The sequence below is a fragment of the Pleurodeles waltl genome, chromosome 9, assembly GCF_031143425.1.
Source record: "Pleurodeles waltl isolate 20211129_DDA chromosome 9, aPleWal1.hap1.20221129, whole genome shotgun sequence".
In the NCBI taxonomy this organism is placed as follows: Eukaryota; Metazoa; Chordata; class Amphibia; order Caudata; family Salamandridae; genus Pleurodeles; species Pleurodeles waltl.
Genome location: NC_090448.1, coordinates 528,402,218 through 528,419,586, shown reverse-complemented (window position 1 = coordinate 528,419,586; position 17,369 = coordinate 528,402,218). Strand labels below are relative to the sequence as shown.

The 17,369-nt window shown below is 41.7% G+C and overlaps 1 protein-coding gene across 2 annotated transcripts in view; it reads left to right on the top strand.

Annotated features, from left to right (window-relative positions):
* The window catches only part of LOC138259595 (E3 SUMO-protein ligase ZBED1-like), a 108,633-nt gene that overhangs the window by 62,998 nt on the left and 28,266 nt on the right, over window positions 1-17,369 (top strand). For both annotated transcript variants that reach the window (XM_069207428.1, XM_069207429.1), the window contains exon 3: window positions 976-1,071. In XM_069207428.1, the coding sequence (XP_069063529.1) occupies window positions 976-1,071 (96 nt within the window). The remainder of the gene's footprint in view (window positions 1-975; window positions 1,072-17,369) is intronic.

The window sequence follows — 17,369 nt, the reverse complement described above, 5'->3', positions numbered from 1 at the left end:
TTTAACCAATCTGGTGGAATTAGATTTATTTTTCCACATACTGTGATGAATTTGTATGCTATTTATCAGTAATATAAAAAAGATTATTTTTTTCGGCTATTGTTGCTAATCTAATAATAGCGGACAAAAGGCAAAGAGTGATGACTTGCTATCACATAGTTTCCATCTCTAGGCATCAATACCTTGCAAAAAAATCAGTTTAGAACCCATCCCCCTCGAATGGTACCAATGGCCTAAATCTGGGGTCCTGGCTCATGGCCTAATACAGCAAAAATATAATGCTAACTGACCCCTATGTCATATGGGGGCCAGTCAACACTTTCTGCATTTCAGACAAGAAAGGAGCAGTCCTGATGCATTGGAGTTTACTTCTATGCTTGGAGGCTATTGCAGACTGAGAAATGCTAAATCTTCTTCCAAAGTGCGCCCAAAATATGGTTGGCTTATCAATGGATTGCTGCCTGCTCTCTCACAGCAGATGGGACAACTATTAAACATTTATAGAAGATCCAGATAAGGCTCTGTCATCAGAAACCTTATGGATCCCACTCATCTAAATGAGGCAGAGGGAACCATGAGATGAGCACAGTGGGTAATCTACTGATTCCCTTTCTGGCAAACTCTAAATGACCGCTGACCTTTTTTAAATCGCCAAGTAAAAAGAAATATCAAGGTTCCAATAGTTTCCTTTTGTCCTCTCCTGTGTTACTTTTACAAAAACTTAATTGATAGATGCCAAATAAAACTTCAGACAGTCACTATGTGTTCCATCAACTTTCCAGATGTTTGATGATTGATGTATTAACTCTGTAATTTCACTATTAGTTCTACTAGGGCACCAGTCTGTGTCATCAGCTGTTGAATTTGGAGTAAAATTAGATAGAATGGGGGGTGGTTGTGTATTCGTTTGTATTCATGTCAAAAGCTGGTTTATTATTTAAGATGTATAACAAAAGCTTTTATATTTTGCTACAGATGATTCAGCCATTATGCCTGTTGCATCACTAAACCTTCATCCTGATGAAGAACCACTCCCTAAAGAGGAGCCAGAGGTCATGGGTCATCAGAGAGGTCAGAATTGTGGGCAAATAGGGGGAGACCTGTGGCTATGTGAATTAATTCAAATGCTTAACAGTTTAATATATGCTTCTCTTTTCTCCGTGGAACATCTGTGGGAAAATAATGAACTTTCCACAGTAGGTTTTGTTCAGCTTCATAAAAAAGTCTTTGTTTGCCACCCTTTCTTTACTGATAAAGCTTGGAAGGGTAGGAATCTGCATATGGAAATCAAAATGTTTCCACTACTTTCTCTTCCATCTTGTGGCTCTACAAGATTGGGTAAAGGGTTGTCCATGGAACAGCATTTATATTTTTTAATTGAGGATATGTAACATTTTATAACACATTTTAATGAAACCTTGTGCAGATTTTGGGGTGATTTGGTGTGGTTTGCTTAATGGGTGCCAAAGTTAAAGATTTATACCATTGCTTGAAAATGGAATAGATTATTTCATATGACCAAAATAGGCAGTAGCAAAAAGGATTTAGAAGTCGTACCACCCTGCGCCCTAGACCTGTTGTTTGAGGTCAAGGACAACAAGTTTTTTAATGTTTTTTTGTCCACTGGACAAGTTGGGTCATCCCTTCCCGCACAAAACCTTTGGCTTCCGGTTTACAGTACCCTAGTGCATGTCTGCTAAAGAGAACAGTGTGCAACATTTGTAACCATAGATAGGAGCTGTTCAAACCTACAAATAAACTGTTAATACAAACGCCTTTACAATTGGGGCACGTGCTCTAAGGAAATGCAAGGAGATGTGATCTTTGTGGGCTTATTGTAAAAACATGTGTATGTTTTTGCAAAGTTTGTCAATTTTTACAGTACTAGAGATTTTCCTAGAATTCTCAATATTTATGTACAAATACACTAAGAAGCTTGGAAGCAAGATTGGTGTGTGTTTTCAAAATAAAATGTGCACAAAAAAGTTTGCCCCTTCAAAAAACTGTTTTGCTGAAATATTGTTTTGTTTTAAATGCCATTTTGCAATTTGCAAATGCTTTCAAGTATTGTTTCTGAACAATACTGGAAAACGTTTGTGAATTGCATTCTCGTATCCGCAAATGTACACCCATATATTTGCTCATACAAAAACCTGCTAAGCACGTGCAAATTTTGTCACTGCTGCCCTTTTCCCACCCATAAAGAAGTTTTACTCTTGACCTTGTAAGAAGTAAATTTCCAACCTTTTCCAGTGTTGGGAAAGATAAGAGAGGAGTTGGTGAATTCCTTTAAACGTGTTCATTTAACTCCATATGCATGTCACTATCTTAGTGAGTCATTGTCCTATATAATTCCAAGAAGTACCCTTATCTCAGATGCTAGCTTCTGTTCCTGTAAAATCAATAGTTATTCAATTTCTTTTTAGTTGGTTTTAAATTATTCAGTCCATGATATGGTTTAAGTGTGTGTAAAGTTAGGGATGACACCTCACTCCATAGCAAATCTGATTTTTTGTACCCTTAATTCCATTATAACTTTATACCCCACCAAAATAAACATGTGCCAGCTTAGAGAATAAAATATTTAATAGGACATTTAAAACCAGGCTTAGTTTAGTGCAGATCTATCACAGATCTGTGAAGTTATCAGAGGGTCTCATATCCTTTTTCCATTGTCAGTGAAATGGCATTTCCTATAGGAGATTTTTATGCATACTTAATTCCAAAACTGCTAAACGAATGTTCACCAAATGTGGGATTGCAGCATTTCTATCCCTTGGTACCTACTCCTGGTTGCTGAAAATCCATTCGGCCATTTTGGAATGAGGATTTCTTGATTACAGATGAATGTAAGTATAATGAACCAATACAAAATGCATAACCCTTTCAGATGGCCCTCAGTCAAGAGCACGGACATAGAAGAGTTACCCAACTCACCCACTATCTTGGACAATGTAACCAGAAATAAGATTAAATACAAGTTATTAGGCTGAAAGAAGTGGCTGAAGAGCAGTGGATAACTATGGAAGCTCCAGTGAGGGCAAAGTGGCTCATTTTATGGTGAACCTGAAGGGTTTAAAGCTCAATCACAGACGTCCAATATTGAAGCTCTGAAAATGCCCAAAGGTATATGTGTCACTGAAGCCTGAAGGTTGAAACAGAGAAACACTGTAAAAATACCCTTGCTTAAAAATGGTGGGCCTGAAACAGAATTGGGATGATAAGAAGTTGAATGACTTCCACTACTGAATGTAAGATGTGTGTGCTGAAGAGCATAGGGACTATTTTACAACCATTGTTAGTTCATCAAAGCAGGCCTTGACTTGAACCTTCATGTTGGCAATTCTAGTTGTTCGTATTGAGAAGAGAAAGAGACCAAGATACCTCAAAAAGTCCAATGAATAACCCGGTCTGGTTCACTGATTATTTGACACAAGAAGGATGAAGTGATGATACTGATGAGGGAAATGGAGGTTTTAAAGAAGTTATAAGTAGATTTATTCTCATTGGACAAGCGCGGCTCCTTCTCCAAGGCCAGTCACATCGAAACTGCCTTGGAACGACCCGCTAGGTCATAAACGCACTTTCCATAAGAACATTTCTACATAGAAACTTAAAGCAACATCACTTATAACAATATAACACATCTCCCCCCCTTTCTGAACACTTTAAAATATAAAAAAAAAAATTCCCATAAAACCCAAATAACACAAACTTGCTGGTACAAACTCATTACCCTCATTTGAGTTGAACATAATACTCTAAGTAACGGGTGGTTTCTGAATTCTTTGACTTCTTCTGACGATTAGACTCGGAGAACGATCACATTCTTCTTCATCCTGAGGAATAGACCATATATTCTCATCACACCCCAGGAAAACCAGTCAATTATCTTTATTTCGGCTAAGAGGCATAAAAGCATTCGAAGAATAAATAATATGCTAATTGATCTTAAATATAAAACATCAATAAGAATAATCTAAAATGTCACGCAGTTGGTATACTATCCATACCCTAGAACATTTCTAAAATAAAAAAATACATATATACAATAAATCTTAAAAACAGAATTTAGTTAAAATCAATCTGTGATAGCACTCGATTAATAACCTATCAATTTATAGCATTTCATCAAATCAAGCAAATCAATGGTCTCACCAGGCATGTTACAGGGTTAGTTGCCAATCAGATATTAACTCTCCGGATCTTGCTGCCCAAGCACTTTGAAGATACCTCACTACTGCGAACACTACCATATCACTTGTGTCGCTTATCAATAGACGGAGAGATTCCCTATGGTTCCTTATTCCAAGGAGTCTACATAGAGGAATAATCCTCTTTCTTCTATGGGTTAAATACCTTGGGCAGAAGAAAACAAAGTGGGCCAAGGTCTCGAGTTGCATTGGGCAAAAGTAACAAAAACCTGAGGTACCATCGGCCTTGTGCTACCCCGATGTAAAAGATTTCAATGGCAAAGTCCCCAATCTGAATTTAATATAAAAGCTTTTGATGTAGGCTGGTTGTATGTTGTCTGTATAGGTTTCAAATTTCGGTGAACATTTGTGATTTAGAAATTCAACTGTCCTACTACCTTGTCCCTGGCTGGACCATATCTGCATCAAGATCATCTCCCTGTAATATCGCTTTATACGTGGTATCACTTCCTTTGTTAGGTCACGGGGAGCTCTCCACACCTCCTCCATTTTAATATAGCTGCACATATCTCTAATATGTTTAAACCAAGGGATTGACTCCACTCCATTAAGGGCTAGTAACTCCGCAACAGCTGATTGGTAGTAGGCCAAATGTTCAGAGGACCAAAGACGCACCCAATATATAAGAGGTCTCAAGGCAATTTCATTATGAATCTGGGTCAACGCTAGGTCAAATCTGAGCGGGATAAGAGGGGTACTCATCGGTAAGTGTAGCAGAAAGCGTATGAATTTGTTTTCAACCAAGGTCAGATTCTTACAATTGCAATAGCACCAAAGCTCGGCACCATAGGTTGCAGCCGTCACTGCCGCAACCTTATATACAGTGATAGCTGGTGTGATTTGCCCTCCCATGGAGTTTTTATTTTTCCTTCCAATCGTCACTGACCGCTGTTGTAAGGCAGTGACACGTTTCTCAATTTGTGCTGACCATTGATGGTCATCTGATAGTCTAATCCCCAGGTAGTCAAATTGGCTAACCTGGTCTATGGATTGGCCACCAATGGTCATTCTCCCCCTGAAGGTATTATGTGGGTTTAATTCAATGAACTTGGTTTTGTCTGTGTTAATTTCAAGGCCCCTCTTCTCACAAAACGTAGCAAAAGCGTCTAATTTGTTTTGGAAACCCAATGGGGTTCTTGAGATCAGTAGAGTGTCATCTGCAAACATGAGGATCGGAACAGATACTCCTGCTAGCTTAGGGGCATTATGGTTACACCACATCAGCTGTTCCACTGTTCCACTGCCCCATTGATGTTGAGGCTAAATAGGGTAGGGGCCAAAACACACCCCTGTCTAATCCCTCCCTCAACAGCGATAGCGGGGTCAAATCACCACCTTGGGTCCATCAGACCCGTGCGTAAGTTCCCTCATGAAGATACGTTATCAACCTCAACAGTTCACTGTCGAGGTTGAGGAGTTCCAATGTGCTTCCTAGCACACCACGCGGCACCAAATCAAACGCAGTCTTTAGGTCAATAAAAGCAACATACAAGTGGTCCCTGGGAAACCAAATCTGTTCACAAGTCTGTAGTTGTCTGCACTCCCCTTTCAACACAGCTTTCACTAACACTACCCTTGGACGTACGACCAAACTCCTCATCACTCATCAACATAAAACCGTTACCACCAGACATACCATACATAAGCTTCACACCTCCTTGGCTTCCTTTCTGGTACAGCGCCACTCTCCTCTTCTTTCATTTGTTACCTTTCTCTAACACCACATAACTCCTACACACTTTACCAACTTTGAATGGGCCCACAAATTTTGATAATCCACCTGACATTCTACCTCGTTTAATTTTCACCCAGTCACCTACAACCACATCACTTTTTTTTCCCTTCTCCTTTTTCGCTTCATTGGTTTTGGGACCACTATACATCATCCACGCAGGAATTTTGATCCTGGTTTCCTGCCTCTCATCATCTCGAATGGGGAACATCCAGTTGCTTTGTTAATTATGGTACGATGGGTCCAAACCATTTCTTCCACCATTTTCGTCACCTCTTTCCCACTTTGAATGGCCATGAGAATGGAACCTTTAACCAAACGATTAACTCTCTCTACCATCCCATTCGCCTGAGGATTATATAAAGCAGTGCAATGGTGAATAATTCCTTGCCTGTCAAGGAACCCTTTCATTTCACGTGACGTGAGTTGGGTACCATTGTCCGTTATCAAAATACGTGAAAGACCCTCTTCTTGAAATACTCCGTTTAAAGTCTCAATGGTACTTCTTGTTATGTCCCGCAGAAATTTGACTATAACCCATCTAGAATGAACGTCAACCATGACTAAAGCATTCTGTAGATTATTCCTTATACCATGAATGGGACCCATAAAATCTAAGCAAACTGTACTCCACAGTGAGCCAGGATTTTCTGTGTGACCACACACACTTGTAGCACCTGTCCTCAACCTTTTTTCACTTTCTCTGCAGACCACACAGTCTTCCACCCATTGAGAAATCATATCCTCCATACCTGGCCACCAAAAATTTTCTCTGACCCTTTTTTTAGTCAAAGTTTGACCTAGGTGTCCTGTTTCTTCTTAATACCCTCTGGTGGTACAAATTTATCGTTTCGCATCAAGAGCTTATCATTCACCAGCGTCAAATTGTCAACCAAATTTTCATAAGGTCGCACTGCACTGTACTCTCTCTCCTCCTCCCCTATAACCATATGTACTACTTCACTTAGGACAGAGTCCTTCTCCATACACAACTCCCGATCTTTTGCACTGAAAGCTCCTGCCCCCCAGTCCTCCACATCGGTCAACCAAGCGACTGCACCCTCTTGATCTTCACAGACAACGTTTCTTTCATCAACATCTTCCCATTTCAGGGACAGTCTAGATAGGCAGTCAGCCTGAGAATTGTTCCATCCAGGAATGTGTTCAACAACATATCGGTACTCTTGTAGACTGGACGCTAGTCTTGCCAATCTGGCAGAGCCCTTACTCGCCCCACCTGGACTTAGTACTTCAAGTAATGGCTTATGATCAGAACGCAAAGTGAAAATTATGCCCCATAGGAAGGTTCTAAAATATTCTACCGACCAAGCAGCAGCTAACGACTCTCGCTCAATCACTGAGTAGTTGCGTTCGCTCTCAGTCAGAGAGCGAGGCAAAATATACTGTGACCTCTTTCTTCCCTAGTACCTGCGACATCATAGCTCCCACTCAACACTCACTTGCTTCCTCTGTTAAAATTGTCTTGCGATGCATGTCAAAGGGCGTCAAAATACCTGCAGTGCAAATGTCTCTTCTCACCGCATCAAATGCTTCTTGTTAGTCATACTCCCATTTGAAACTGCTACCTTTCCGTAACAGCTTCCTCAGACTCTCTGTTTTCATAGCAGACTTTTCCACAAACTTGCTATAGTATTCAAGGAGACCCATAAACAAGCGTAGTTGATCTTTGTCACTTGGAACAGACGCAGACCTAATGGCCTTCAGCAGATCTTCTTTAGGTTTAACCACTTCACCAGAGATAGTGTGGCCCAAATACTCAATTTCTTCAACTAGGAATTTACATTTGTCTTTCCTCAACGTTAACCCAGCTTCCCTGAGCTTGTGCAACACTACCCTGAGAACTGAATTATGTCCGGTTAGAGTTTGGCCAAAAATCAAGATATAATCCTGAAAGAAGATTACATTTTGTACCTCTTTAAAAATTTCTGACATTGCCCTGTGAAATACACTTGTGGCCGAAGACAACCCAAAAGGCATCCTGGTGAATTGGAAAGTGCCTTCCACAGTTATAAAGGCTGTTAACGCTCTGGAATCTTCATGCAGCCTGATCTGATGGTACGTACTCTTTAGATCTAACTTAGAAAAGTATCTGCCTCCCTTAAGCAATAACAAGAGTTCATTTATATTCGGAAGGGGAAATACATCCGTCACTACAAATTGATTTAGACTTTGCAAGTCAACACAGAAATTGAGTTTTCCATCACATTTCTTGGTTATTACCACTAGAGAGATCCAGGAAGACGCCTCTACTGGTTCGATGATACCATCTTTCTTTATGTCATCCAGCTATTTTTTAACTCCACTCCTTACTACCACAGGCACTCTCCTCACTTTATGTTTCACTGGCACAGCTCCTTCTCGCAAAACTATTCTGTGCACTCTTCCCTTCAATATTCCTTGACTTAAATGTAATGGGTGATTCAAAATATCCTAATACATTGATCTTTGAACCCTGATAACCTCTGGGGTTAATATCTTTGGGCAACAAAGACACCTCAGGCCAATTCTAAATCCACATTGATTTTGGAACAATTGTATATAATGAACCTGAACCTACCATCAATTCCACATTCTTGCCCAATATGGAAAAAAATGCTCTTCGGTCTTGCTTCTCTTCCCACATCAGTTTCATCCAGTTAATTCTCTTCTACATACGATTCAGTCGCAGCTACACGTGCTCTGTACCCATCTTTGCACATTCCCGCAAAATGTCCTTTGCGACCACACTTTCTGCAATCCTTGTTTAATGCAAAACACCATTTGGCCTCACTGGTGTGAGACGAGCACCCACACCTAGAGCACACTTTAAGTTTTGCAGGTTTGACCTCTTTTACAACCTGTTTACTGACAGGACCACCATATTTATAAGTGGTACTTTTTTTTTTATATAACTGCTATGTCGCCCTCTTCTGAGATATTGTCCTTTTTGCTGATCTCTTTCATACACAGCTCTGACTCCTCAACTATTTTGGCTATTGTTATTGCATCCTGAGAGATGGATTCTTCACTGCCCATAACCGCTCCTGAGTATTCTTGCTCCGACAATGCACAATAAGTTGGTCACGAATCAGCTCATCCGTCATTGGACCAAACCTGCACTTCACTGAAGTTCACGTAAACTTGAAAGAAAGTCATCTAGTGACTCTCCTTCTCTCTGGGGTCTGATATAAAACTTATACCGTAACATAACAAGGTTCTCCGCCTTAGAAGATCTCTTCTCCAAGCGTAGCTTTGATTCTTCAAATTCATCCTGAATAGGTTGTCCATCATCATCCCGAATTTCAGATAAGTATTTAAATATATGGTGTGCTTCCTTGCCAATATTACTTAATAATAAAGCTTTTTTCCTTTGGGGTGAAAAGTTCTGTCCATCCAATGCTAACAAATAATTCTCGAAAATGTCTATCCACTCCTCCCACTGAAAGGCTGGTTGACCATGATGATCCAACAAGGTAGGGGGTAAATTGATGAAGGAAGCCATTACCGTACTTTAAATGAACTAACTAATAATAGTTGTAACAGTGTTGTAAGCACTATCACACACCTTTTTTTGAAGCTGCTTCATAGTCCACTTTTAGTTTCCACTATACATAGAAAAATAAACGGCGCTCCTAAGGGTCTTTCCTCCAAAATGAAGGTCGCATGAGAAGTGCCAATCCAGTCCAAAATGCGGAAGCAGAAGAATCTGCACGAGCTTGCCATGCGCGCAGCTACCAACTTGGACACGTGCGTAGCTACCGTGTTGCCAGGTAACAACCGTAGAAACTTCAAGTGCCGTTGACGATGCATGCGCTTGAAGTATGGCGATACGCGCTATTGAAATATCAATCAGGGACCTCCCCATAACACGCGATTAGTGTTGGTCCCTCTCCCGCCTCCAATGTGCCTCTTGTGCCGAGCACTGATTATGCAGGTTCGGTGCAGTAATTAACTTCTGTTGCAGAGCGCGTCTTGTCCCAGATGCACCAGAGTGACCGATTTGACTGGTACAATGCCCCCGACTCGTCACCAAAATGAAGTATGACACTGACGAGGGAAATGGTGGTTTTACAGAAGTTATAGGTAGATTTATTCTCGTAGGACAAGCTTGGCTCCTTCTCCAAGGCCAGTCACATCATAACTGCCTTGGAACGACCCGCTAGGTCATAAACGCACATTCCATAAGAACGTTTCTACATAGAAACTTGAAGCAACATCGCATATAACAATATAACAAAGGATAAAAACAGTTGGATGATCAGTAAGACTTTTAACCTCTTTGTGGTAAATAATTTATTTTACCTTATCTTATTTCATAATTTTCTAGTAATAGGTAAATGAGGAAGGAGACAGAGTCCGGGACGTGGAGTATAATCAGGGTTTATTTCAATAACTCGAGTTAAGGGAGAGCTCCTTCACCAAGCGGGTTAGGGAGTGGTCTGCCCAACATTGCGCAGCTTGCAGCTTTTATACATTTCTTGCACAACACAAGCAAATGGCAGTATTCGGTAATTTTCCATCAAGCAAACTTTAAAAAGAGGAAAAAAACAAAACAGTCTATATGCGTCAGTGGAAATATGTGAAGCTGGAACACTCCGATGTGCGTCAGTGGAAATATGTGAAGCTAGCATGCAGACGGAGAAATGTCAGAAGCGTGGGGTAAAAAATAGAGTACAAGGGAAAACAAGCGTGACTTTCTTCCAACCACAGGTTATTCTGTCGAAGCGAGCTTTTTCTTAGAAACGGAAGAATCGGCTTAACCACAGCTATGTGGGTGGCTAACATCCTGCCTAAGGCCTAAAACACATCACACGTTGCAATTTATCTTCAGCTGCATTCTCCAAAATGTCAACACATTCTCAAAATGGATGCTTACTCTCAAAATGGATGTCCAGATGTCAAGGCACAGTAATTGCATGAGGGTGCGATATTTTATTTTTCCACATCCCCTCCTTGCACCAGAGTGCAATCACTGTCAGTACAGGCCATTGAGGTAGATCCTGGCATTTTCTTCCTCCTGAGTATGTCTTCTAGGAGTGCACAGGGTAATACACAATCCACAGAGCGGTGGACCACATTGTATGCAGAGACAACACCCCATAAGTACTGCGAATATTATCCCAACTATGGATAGTAACTTCCAGCCCCAGGAGGATACCAACCCCCAAAACCATCCTGACCAAGTCCAGGTGCCTGGTTCCTGGTGTAATCCTGATGCTATTTTGTGTAATTTGGAAATAGCTTTATAGACTGAAGGGGCGTTATCGGGAATGAAAATGCAACAGCTCGACCCGATAATTTTACAAGCCCCACCCTTCTCCGCTAGTATGACGTCGAGAACAAGACGATTCTGGAGCGCTACCATTCTGATAGCGGATTGTTCCTGAGTCAAGTTCCCCAAAGCGGCTATAGTCTGATTCACAACTGCCTCTACTGTTCGAGTAAGTCTACGTATAAGCTTACTGTTCTGCACTGGTCCGATGAAGAAGAAAAAACCTCTATTAAAATCAGTATATTGTTCCGCAGCAGTTTCAGTTTGATCTATTCCAGATGTATCTATATACCTCTTGTACCTCCCTGTACTAATTCGATGATCCTTGTGGTACGTTGAAGAGGCAAGGAAAACAGGTGGCAATAAGAAGGATATATAACATCTCCCCCCCCAGTTGTAGGGAAGACGGACATAGGCAGACTGGCCGCAAATGAAATAGGTATGTCTGGTGGTCTGAAATGAGGACCGACCATGATCCGTAAATTTCACAGTAAAATTGCATTCACTGTATCCTACAGAGATAGTGCCAGTCTTCTGGATGCACAGGTGTCCTTTTACTTTGAAAACGGATATGGTTATTGGCCCTCCCTCTCCTTGAGACCTGGACCTTTTCAGCTTAAAAGTCAAGTCATCCCGTCGGTATTCTTCGCTTTCGAATACCGTTCCATTAGCCTGTGGCAACCCTTCCTCATCAGGATAACAGACCTTTTGAAGGACAGCGTTTAGATTACCCCAGGGCCAGTCCTTTTGATCTGTTAGCATCTCAGACCTGTTATAAGCTGTGATCAGGGCGAACCAGGCCTCGCATGAGCCGTTATATGAGAATGGAAATGGTGTTAATGGCATTCCCCCTTCGTCTTGGTGAGGGGGAATCTGTCCACATACCCAGCAATTAGTGGTATTAACCACTTGATGTGAGTAGTGTAATAGCTTCACAAAGGTGTTGTTCTGCATCGCTACTCTATGTGCCAACTCATGAGGTGGAAGATCGTGATGTGTGTGTTCTTGAGTGTCATTAAGGGGTGTCTGAACTCGTTTGCTTGGAGGAAAAACCACATACAGTATCCAACTCACACATGCTATTGCTGCCAACAAAAACATTAATATCAATACAAAAATATTTTTCCCAGCACACATTCTTCTCTTATATTTGTCCCTTAATCTCTTTTGTTCCATCCTTGTTTTTGTCACAAGCCTTGCCATTAGGCGTATCTCCCTTGAGCCCCTGCCGTTTCACCAACAAGAGGAGCTTGTTTGGACTTAAGTGACCTGGGCTCGGGAAGAAGACCTAAGTTTCGACTTGTATAACTGTTGGGGAGTTTCTTCTGTGGGTAATGTCAATTGTTCGGAATGTTTTGGAATCAGGTGAGGCAAGGTGTCCTCTGCCCCTTCTTTAGAAAAGTATTTCTTACAGTGGCTGGCGTGTAACCAGCCCTTCCGTCCTTCGACTTTCACGGCTGTTCGGGTAACCAGTAGAACAAGCTTGGGTTCCTTCCACCTGGGCTCAAGAGGCGTCGCGCGATCAAAATTCCGGATGAGGACCCAGTCTCCCGGTCTGATCTGGTGTTCTTTGGGTTCGGTATTATCAGGAAATGCAGCTGCAACCTGTGAACGACAAGATTGAAGTGCAGACATCAAAGAAGCCAGATAATCTGTCAACACAGGTAGTTCAATGTCTGTTATAGCCTTAGCTCGCGGTGTCCCCCATATGTTAGGTGGTCTGCCAAAAACGATCTCATAGGGAGCTAGTCCAGTCCTGGAATGGGGAACCATTCTCATGTAGAACAATGCTACGGGTAAAGCTGTTATCCAATCAACTTTCTTATCGGCACAAATTTTTGCCAATTTGTTTTTCAGCGTTTGGTTGTGTCGCTCGACTAAACCAGCTGCTTGTGGGTGTCGTACGCAGTGGAATTTCCACTGGTATCCCAGCAGGAGCGAAATTTTCTTCATTAATTCAGATGAGAATGGTTGGCCATTGTCAGAGTATATAACTCGAGGTAGACCAAACCTAGGAAAGTATTCCTTAATCAATTGTTTGGCAGTGGTGTTGGCAGTATAATCAGGTACGGGGTAGGCTTCTGTCCACCTTGTTAATGTACATACTACTACAAGGACATACTTGTATCCTCTGCATCTTTCCATTTGTATATAGTCCATTTGTATGACCTCAAAAGGATGTATTGGAGGATGAAATCCTCCTGAGCCTACTGTCACACCCTTCCCGATGTTGTACTGGCAACATATCATGCATGTTTGGACCTTGTTTTTGGCTGCGGCTCTAAGGTGCTTATTGTCCCATATAGATCTTGTTGCATCTAGCATAGCCTTTTCTCCTAGATGGGCTGGCCCATGTATTGTTTCTATAATGATCTGTACCATGGCGTCCGGTAGATACCAGACTGCTTTGTGTGGCACCATCCATCCCTGGTCTGTCAAGATCCCTCCCTCCTTTTTCCATTTTTCTTTTTCTTCTTTTGTAGCATGACTCTGTATGTCTAGTATATCAATAGCGGTATCTCTGGTAGTTTGTGTATGTCCTATAAATGCAAGGTGATGGGGTGACCCTTTTTCTATGTCTTTTTGTGTCATTTCCTGAGCTGTTTGGTCTGCTAAGGCATTTCCTATAGCGACATCGTCTGTTCCCTTTGAATGTGCTTTGCATTTAATTACAGCTATTTGTTCGGGCAAGTGTATATCGTCCAATAACTGTGTTATGAGGTCTGCATGTTGTATTTTTGATCCATGGGATGTCATGAAGCCTCTTTCTCTCCATAGCGTTCCGAAATTGTGTACTACCCCAAAGGCATACTGTGAGTCGGTGTAAATGTTTATCTTTTTTCTCTTCCCTATGTGACAAGCTCTACTCAAGGCTATTAATTCTGCAGCCTGCGCCGAGAGAATTGGTATTTGTCGACATTCTAGTACCTGTGTTTTTGTGGTTACTGCATAGGCCGCTTTCAGTTCCCCTTTTTCATTTCTTTTACATGAGCCGTCCACATATATATTTTGTTCCGCATCTTTTAAAGGAATATCTCCTAGGTCTGATCTTGGTTTCGTCACTTGTTCAATCACTTCTATACAATCATGTACTCCGTCTGTCTCTTCAGGGAGGGGTAAGAGTGTCGCTGGATTCAGGGTGTTACATCTAAGTATTTGAATGTGGGGTTGGAACAGTGTCAGTTCATACCCTGTCAATCTGGCTATGGTCAAATGTTGAGTCTGTGTTCTATTGAGTAGTAGTTCCACTGCATGAGGAACCCTTACTACTAGTGGGTGTCCTAATACTATGGTGTCACTTTGTCTGATAGCTTGGGCTGTCGCTGCTACAGCTTTCAGGCATGCAGGAAGGGCTTGCGCTACTGGATCCAGAGTGGATGAAAAATATCCGCACGGCCTTTGTTTGCCTGCTTGTTCCTGTGTAAGAACTGACAAAGCAGTCCCATTTTTCTCAGTAACAAATAATGTAAAATCTTTGTGGTAATCGGGGGTAGCTAATACAGGAGCCTGACACATTGCTTGTTTCAACGTTTGGAATGCATGTGTATGTTCCTCTGTCCAGGGAAGTTGGGGTGTTGCACTTGCTTCCAATGTTGTGAGGTGTACAAGTGGTTTAGATATTAATGCAAACTGAGGGATCCATTGTCTGCAGTAGGATGTTAATCCTATGAATTCACGTACTTGTTTCTGTGTTTTTGGTTGGGGTATATTTAGTACCAACTGTATTCTTTCTTGTGTTAGTTGTCTACCCTCCTTCGACAGCAAGTGCCCTAAGTAGGCCACTTGCTGTTGACAAAACTGTAACTTGTTTGGTGACACCTTATGACCATTTTCAGCAAGAAACGTTAATACAATTAACGAAGCTTGTACACATGACTGTTCAGAGCGAGCCGTGATGAGTAAATCATCAACGTATTGCAGGAGTGCAGTATTTTGAGGCATTTGTATAGTGTCTAATTGTCTTTTTAATGCCTGACTGTAGATGCTCGGGCTGTCAGTGAAGCCTTGAGGAGCTCGTGTAAACCGGAAGCTCCTTCCGGACAGTGAGAACCCGAACAAATACTGGCTATCTTCATGTATGGGTACGCTGAAGAACGCATTCTTGAGGTCGATGACGGTGAAATAAGATGCCTCACAATCAATAGTAGTTAAAAGTGTGGAGATATCTGGTACAACAGGATGTTGGGACACCACACACTTATTAAGTTCTCGTAAATCAACTACCAGTCTATAACTGGGATTTTCACCTTGTTGGACTTTCTTTGCTACTGGTAATACAGGGGAATTAACTGTGTTTGAAGGTACTTCTATCACTACCCCTGCTTTGATGAGATCTTCTATAATGGAAATGAGATCTCTCTCAGCTTGCGGAGGTATTTTATACTGGCGTAATCGTGGTAGTATGGCTCCATCTTTCAATATAATTTTGTGAGGCGCAATAGTCATTCGCCCAACCGAGGTGGAGCTGGTGGCCCACAATTCGGGGGGAAGGTGTGCAAGCCGAGGATCCAACTCTCTAACGGTATAGTGGCCTTTAAAATCTCATAAGAAAAGGCGTACGTCCTGGGGGGAGCATACTATAATAGCTCCCAATTCTTTCAGTTGTTTAATGGCTAGCAAATTTTCGGGGCAAGCATCTGTTAAAAGAAGATCGGTGGTCGTGGTGAGGGGGCCGACTTGTAAAGGTAAGGGCTCTGAAGTACTACTAGTAATGGGCTGACCTGAAAAACCTAGGGAAACATTTTTATTTCCTGACAGTGGTGCTTGAGGCAGTTCATTGTGATCAATTGTTGTTTTGCTTGCCCCGGTATCCAATAAAAACTTCTTTTCTTGTCCCAGGAGGTGAACGTCCACATATGGACCAGTCTGGTCCACAGGTATAGGGATAAGGGGCAATTTATCCTCTTCCCTCCCTGGGCAACTTCAGAAGAAACTGGGAAAATCGGCATACCCATTATCCTCTCCATTCATGTACATCTGTGCGCTCTGTTTTATTTCTCTATCCTGGCTCTTGGGAACTCTTCCCTCTGTTCTGTATTGTTCCCGAGGAACATGGGGTCTAGATAACGTTTTACCGGTGGCCAAATTGTGTTTCAGAACAGGACATGTTACATTCCCTTGTAAGTCTTTGACATAGTGTCCTTGTTTCTTACAGTAATTACAAACACCCTTGGAGGTAGTTGTTGTCTTTTGTTGTTGTGGCTGCGGGCCTGTTCTGGGCATTACAGTCTGTGCGACTAAAGCTCTTATCTTAGTTTCTTTCAGTCTTGTTTTTTCACGCTCTTCTTCCTCCCTCAGTCTATTTTGATGATATTGTAATATTCGTAAAACTTGGGAGGGAGTCTGAGCCTGCCAGGAGCTTTCAACTCTTTGAACCCTTTCTTTTAGTTTAGGCAAGCTATTTTCTACCAATTTGGACACAAACAGGTGGGGGTAAGAGTCACTATTCGGTTTAAGACCGCTATTGATAGCGAAACATTCCTCTAATCGGGAATAATAATCCCCAGTATCCTCACCAGGTTTTTGCTTACAAGCCGAAATGGCGTCCCAATCCTCTTTTTTAGTAGCGAGGAGTTGGGGTAATACTTTGAGAATAAGACCTGGCAACGCCTTTATATCCTGGTGTATATCTCCCCCTGCTGCGCGATCATTTTCACGTGTTTCAAGAGTTGCCCAATTTAATTCACCAGCATCAACTACCCAGTTTTTCTCTCTCAATTTTTCATAAATTCCCGAGGGCAACAAATGTTTCAACATGATTGTCATATCTGCTAATGTATATGTTCCCATCGTAAGGAAATCCGCGAGTTCTTTAAAGAATCCTGTAGGATCCCTAGAATGGGATGGAACCATTTCTTTCATTTTCATAATTTCCATTTTAGTAAGGGGGGTATATACAAAAACTCTGTGCAAGTTATTTCCAACATCTGCTCGTGGGTGTACCTCTCTGAGAGGAAAATGACGAAGTGTGTCTTTCTGTTGTAAATCCTGGTGTCGTGACCGAAGAAGTGTTCGTGTTACTTCGTCATGATACTCCTGTCTAGCCTCAAGGAATATGTTCAAAAACAGACTTGGGTCTTGTACGAATGTTAAGGACGTGCACTTAGACAATAAATCTTCGAGGGCCTTTTGATGCGGTCTAATTATTTTA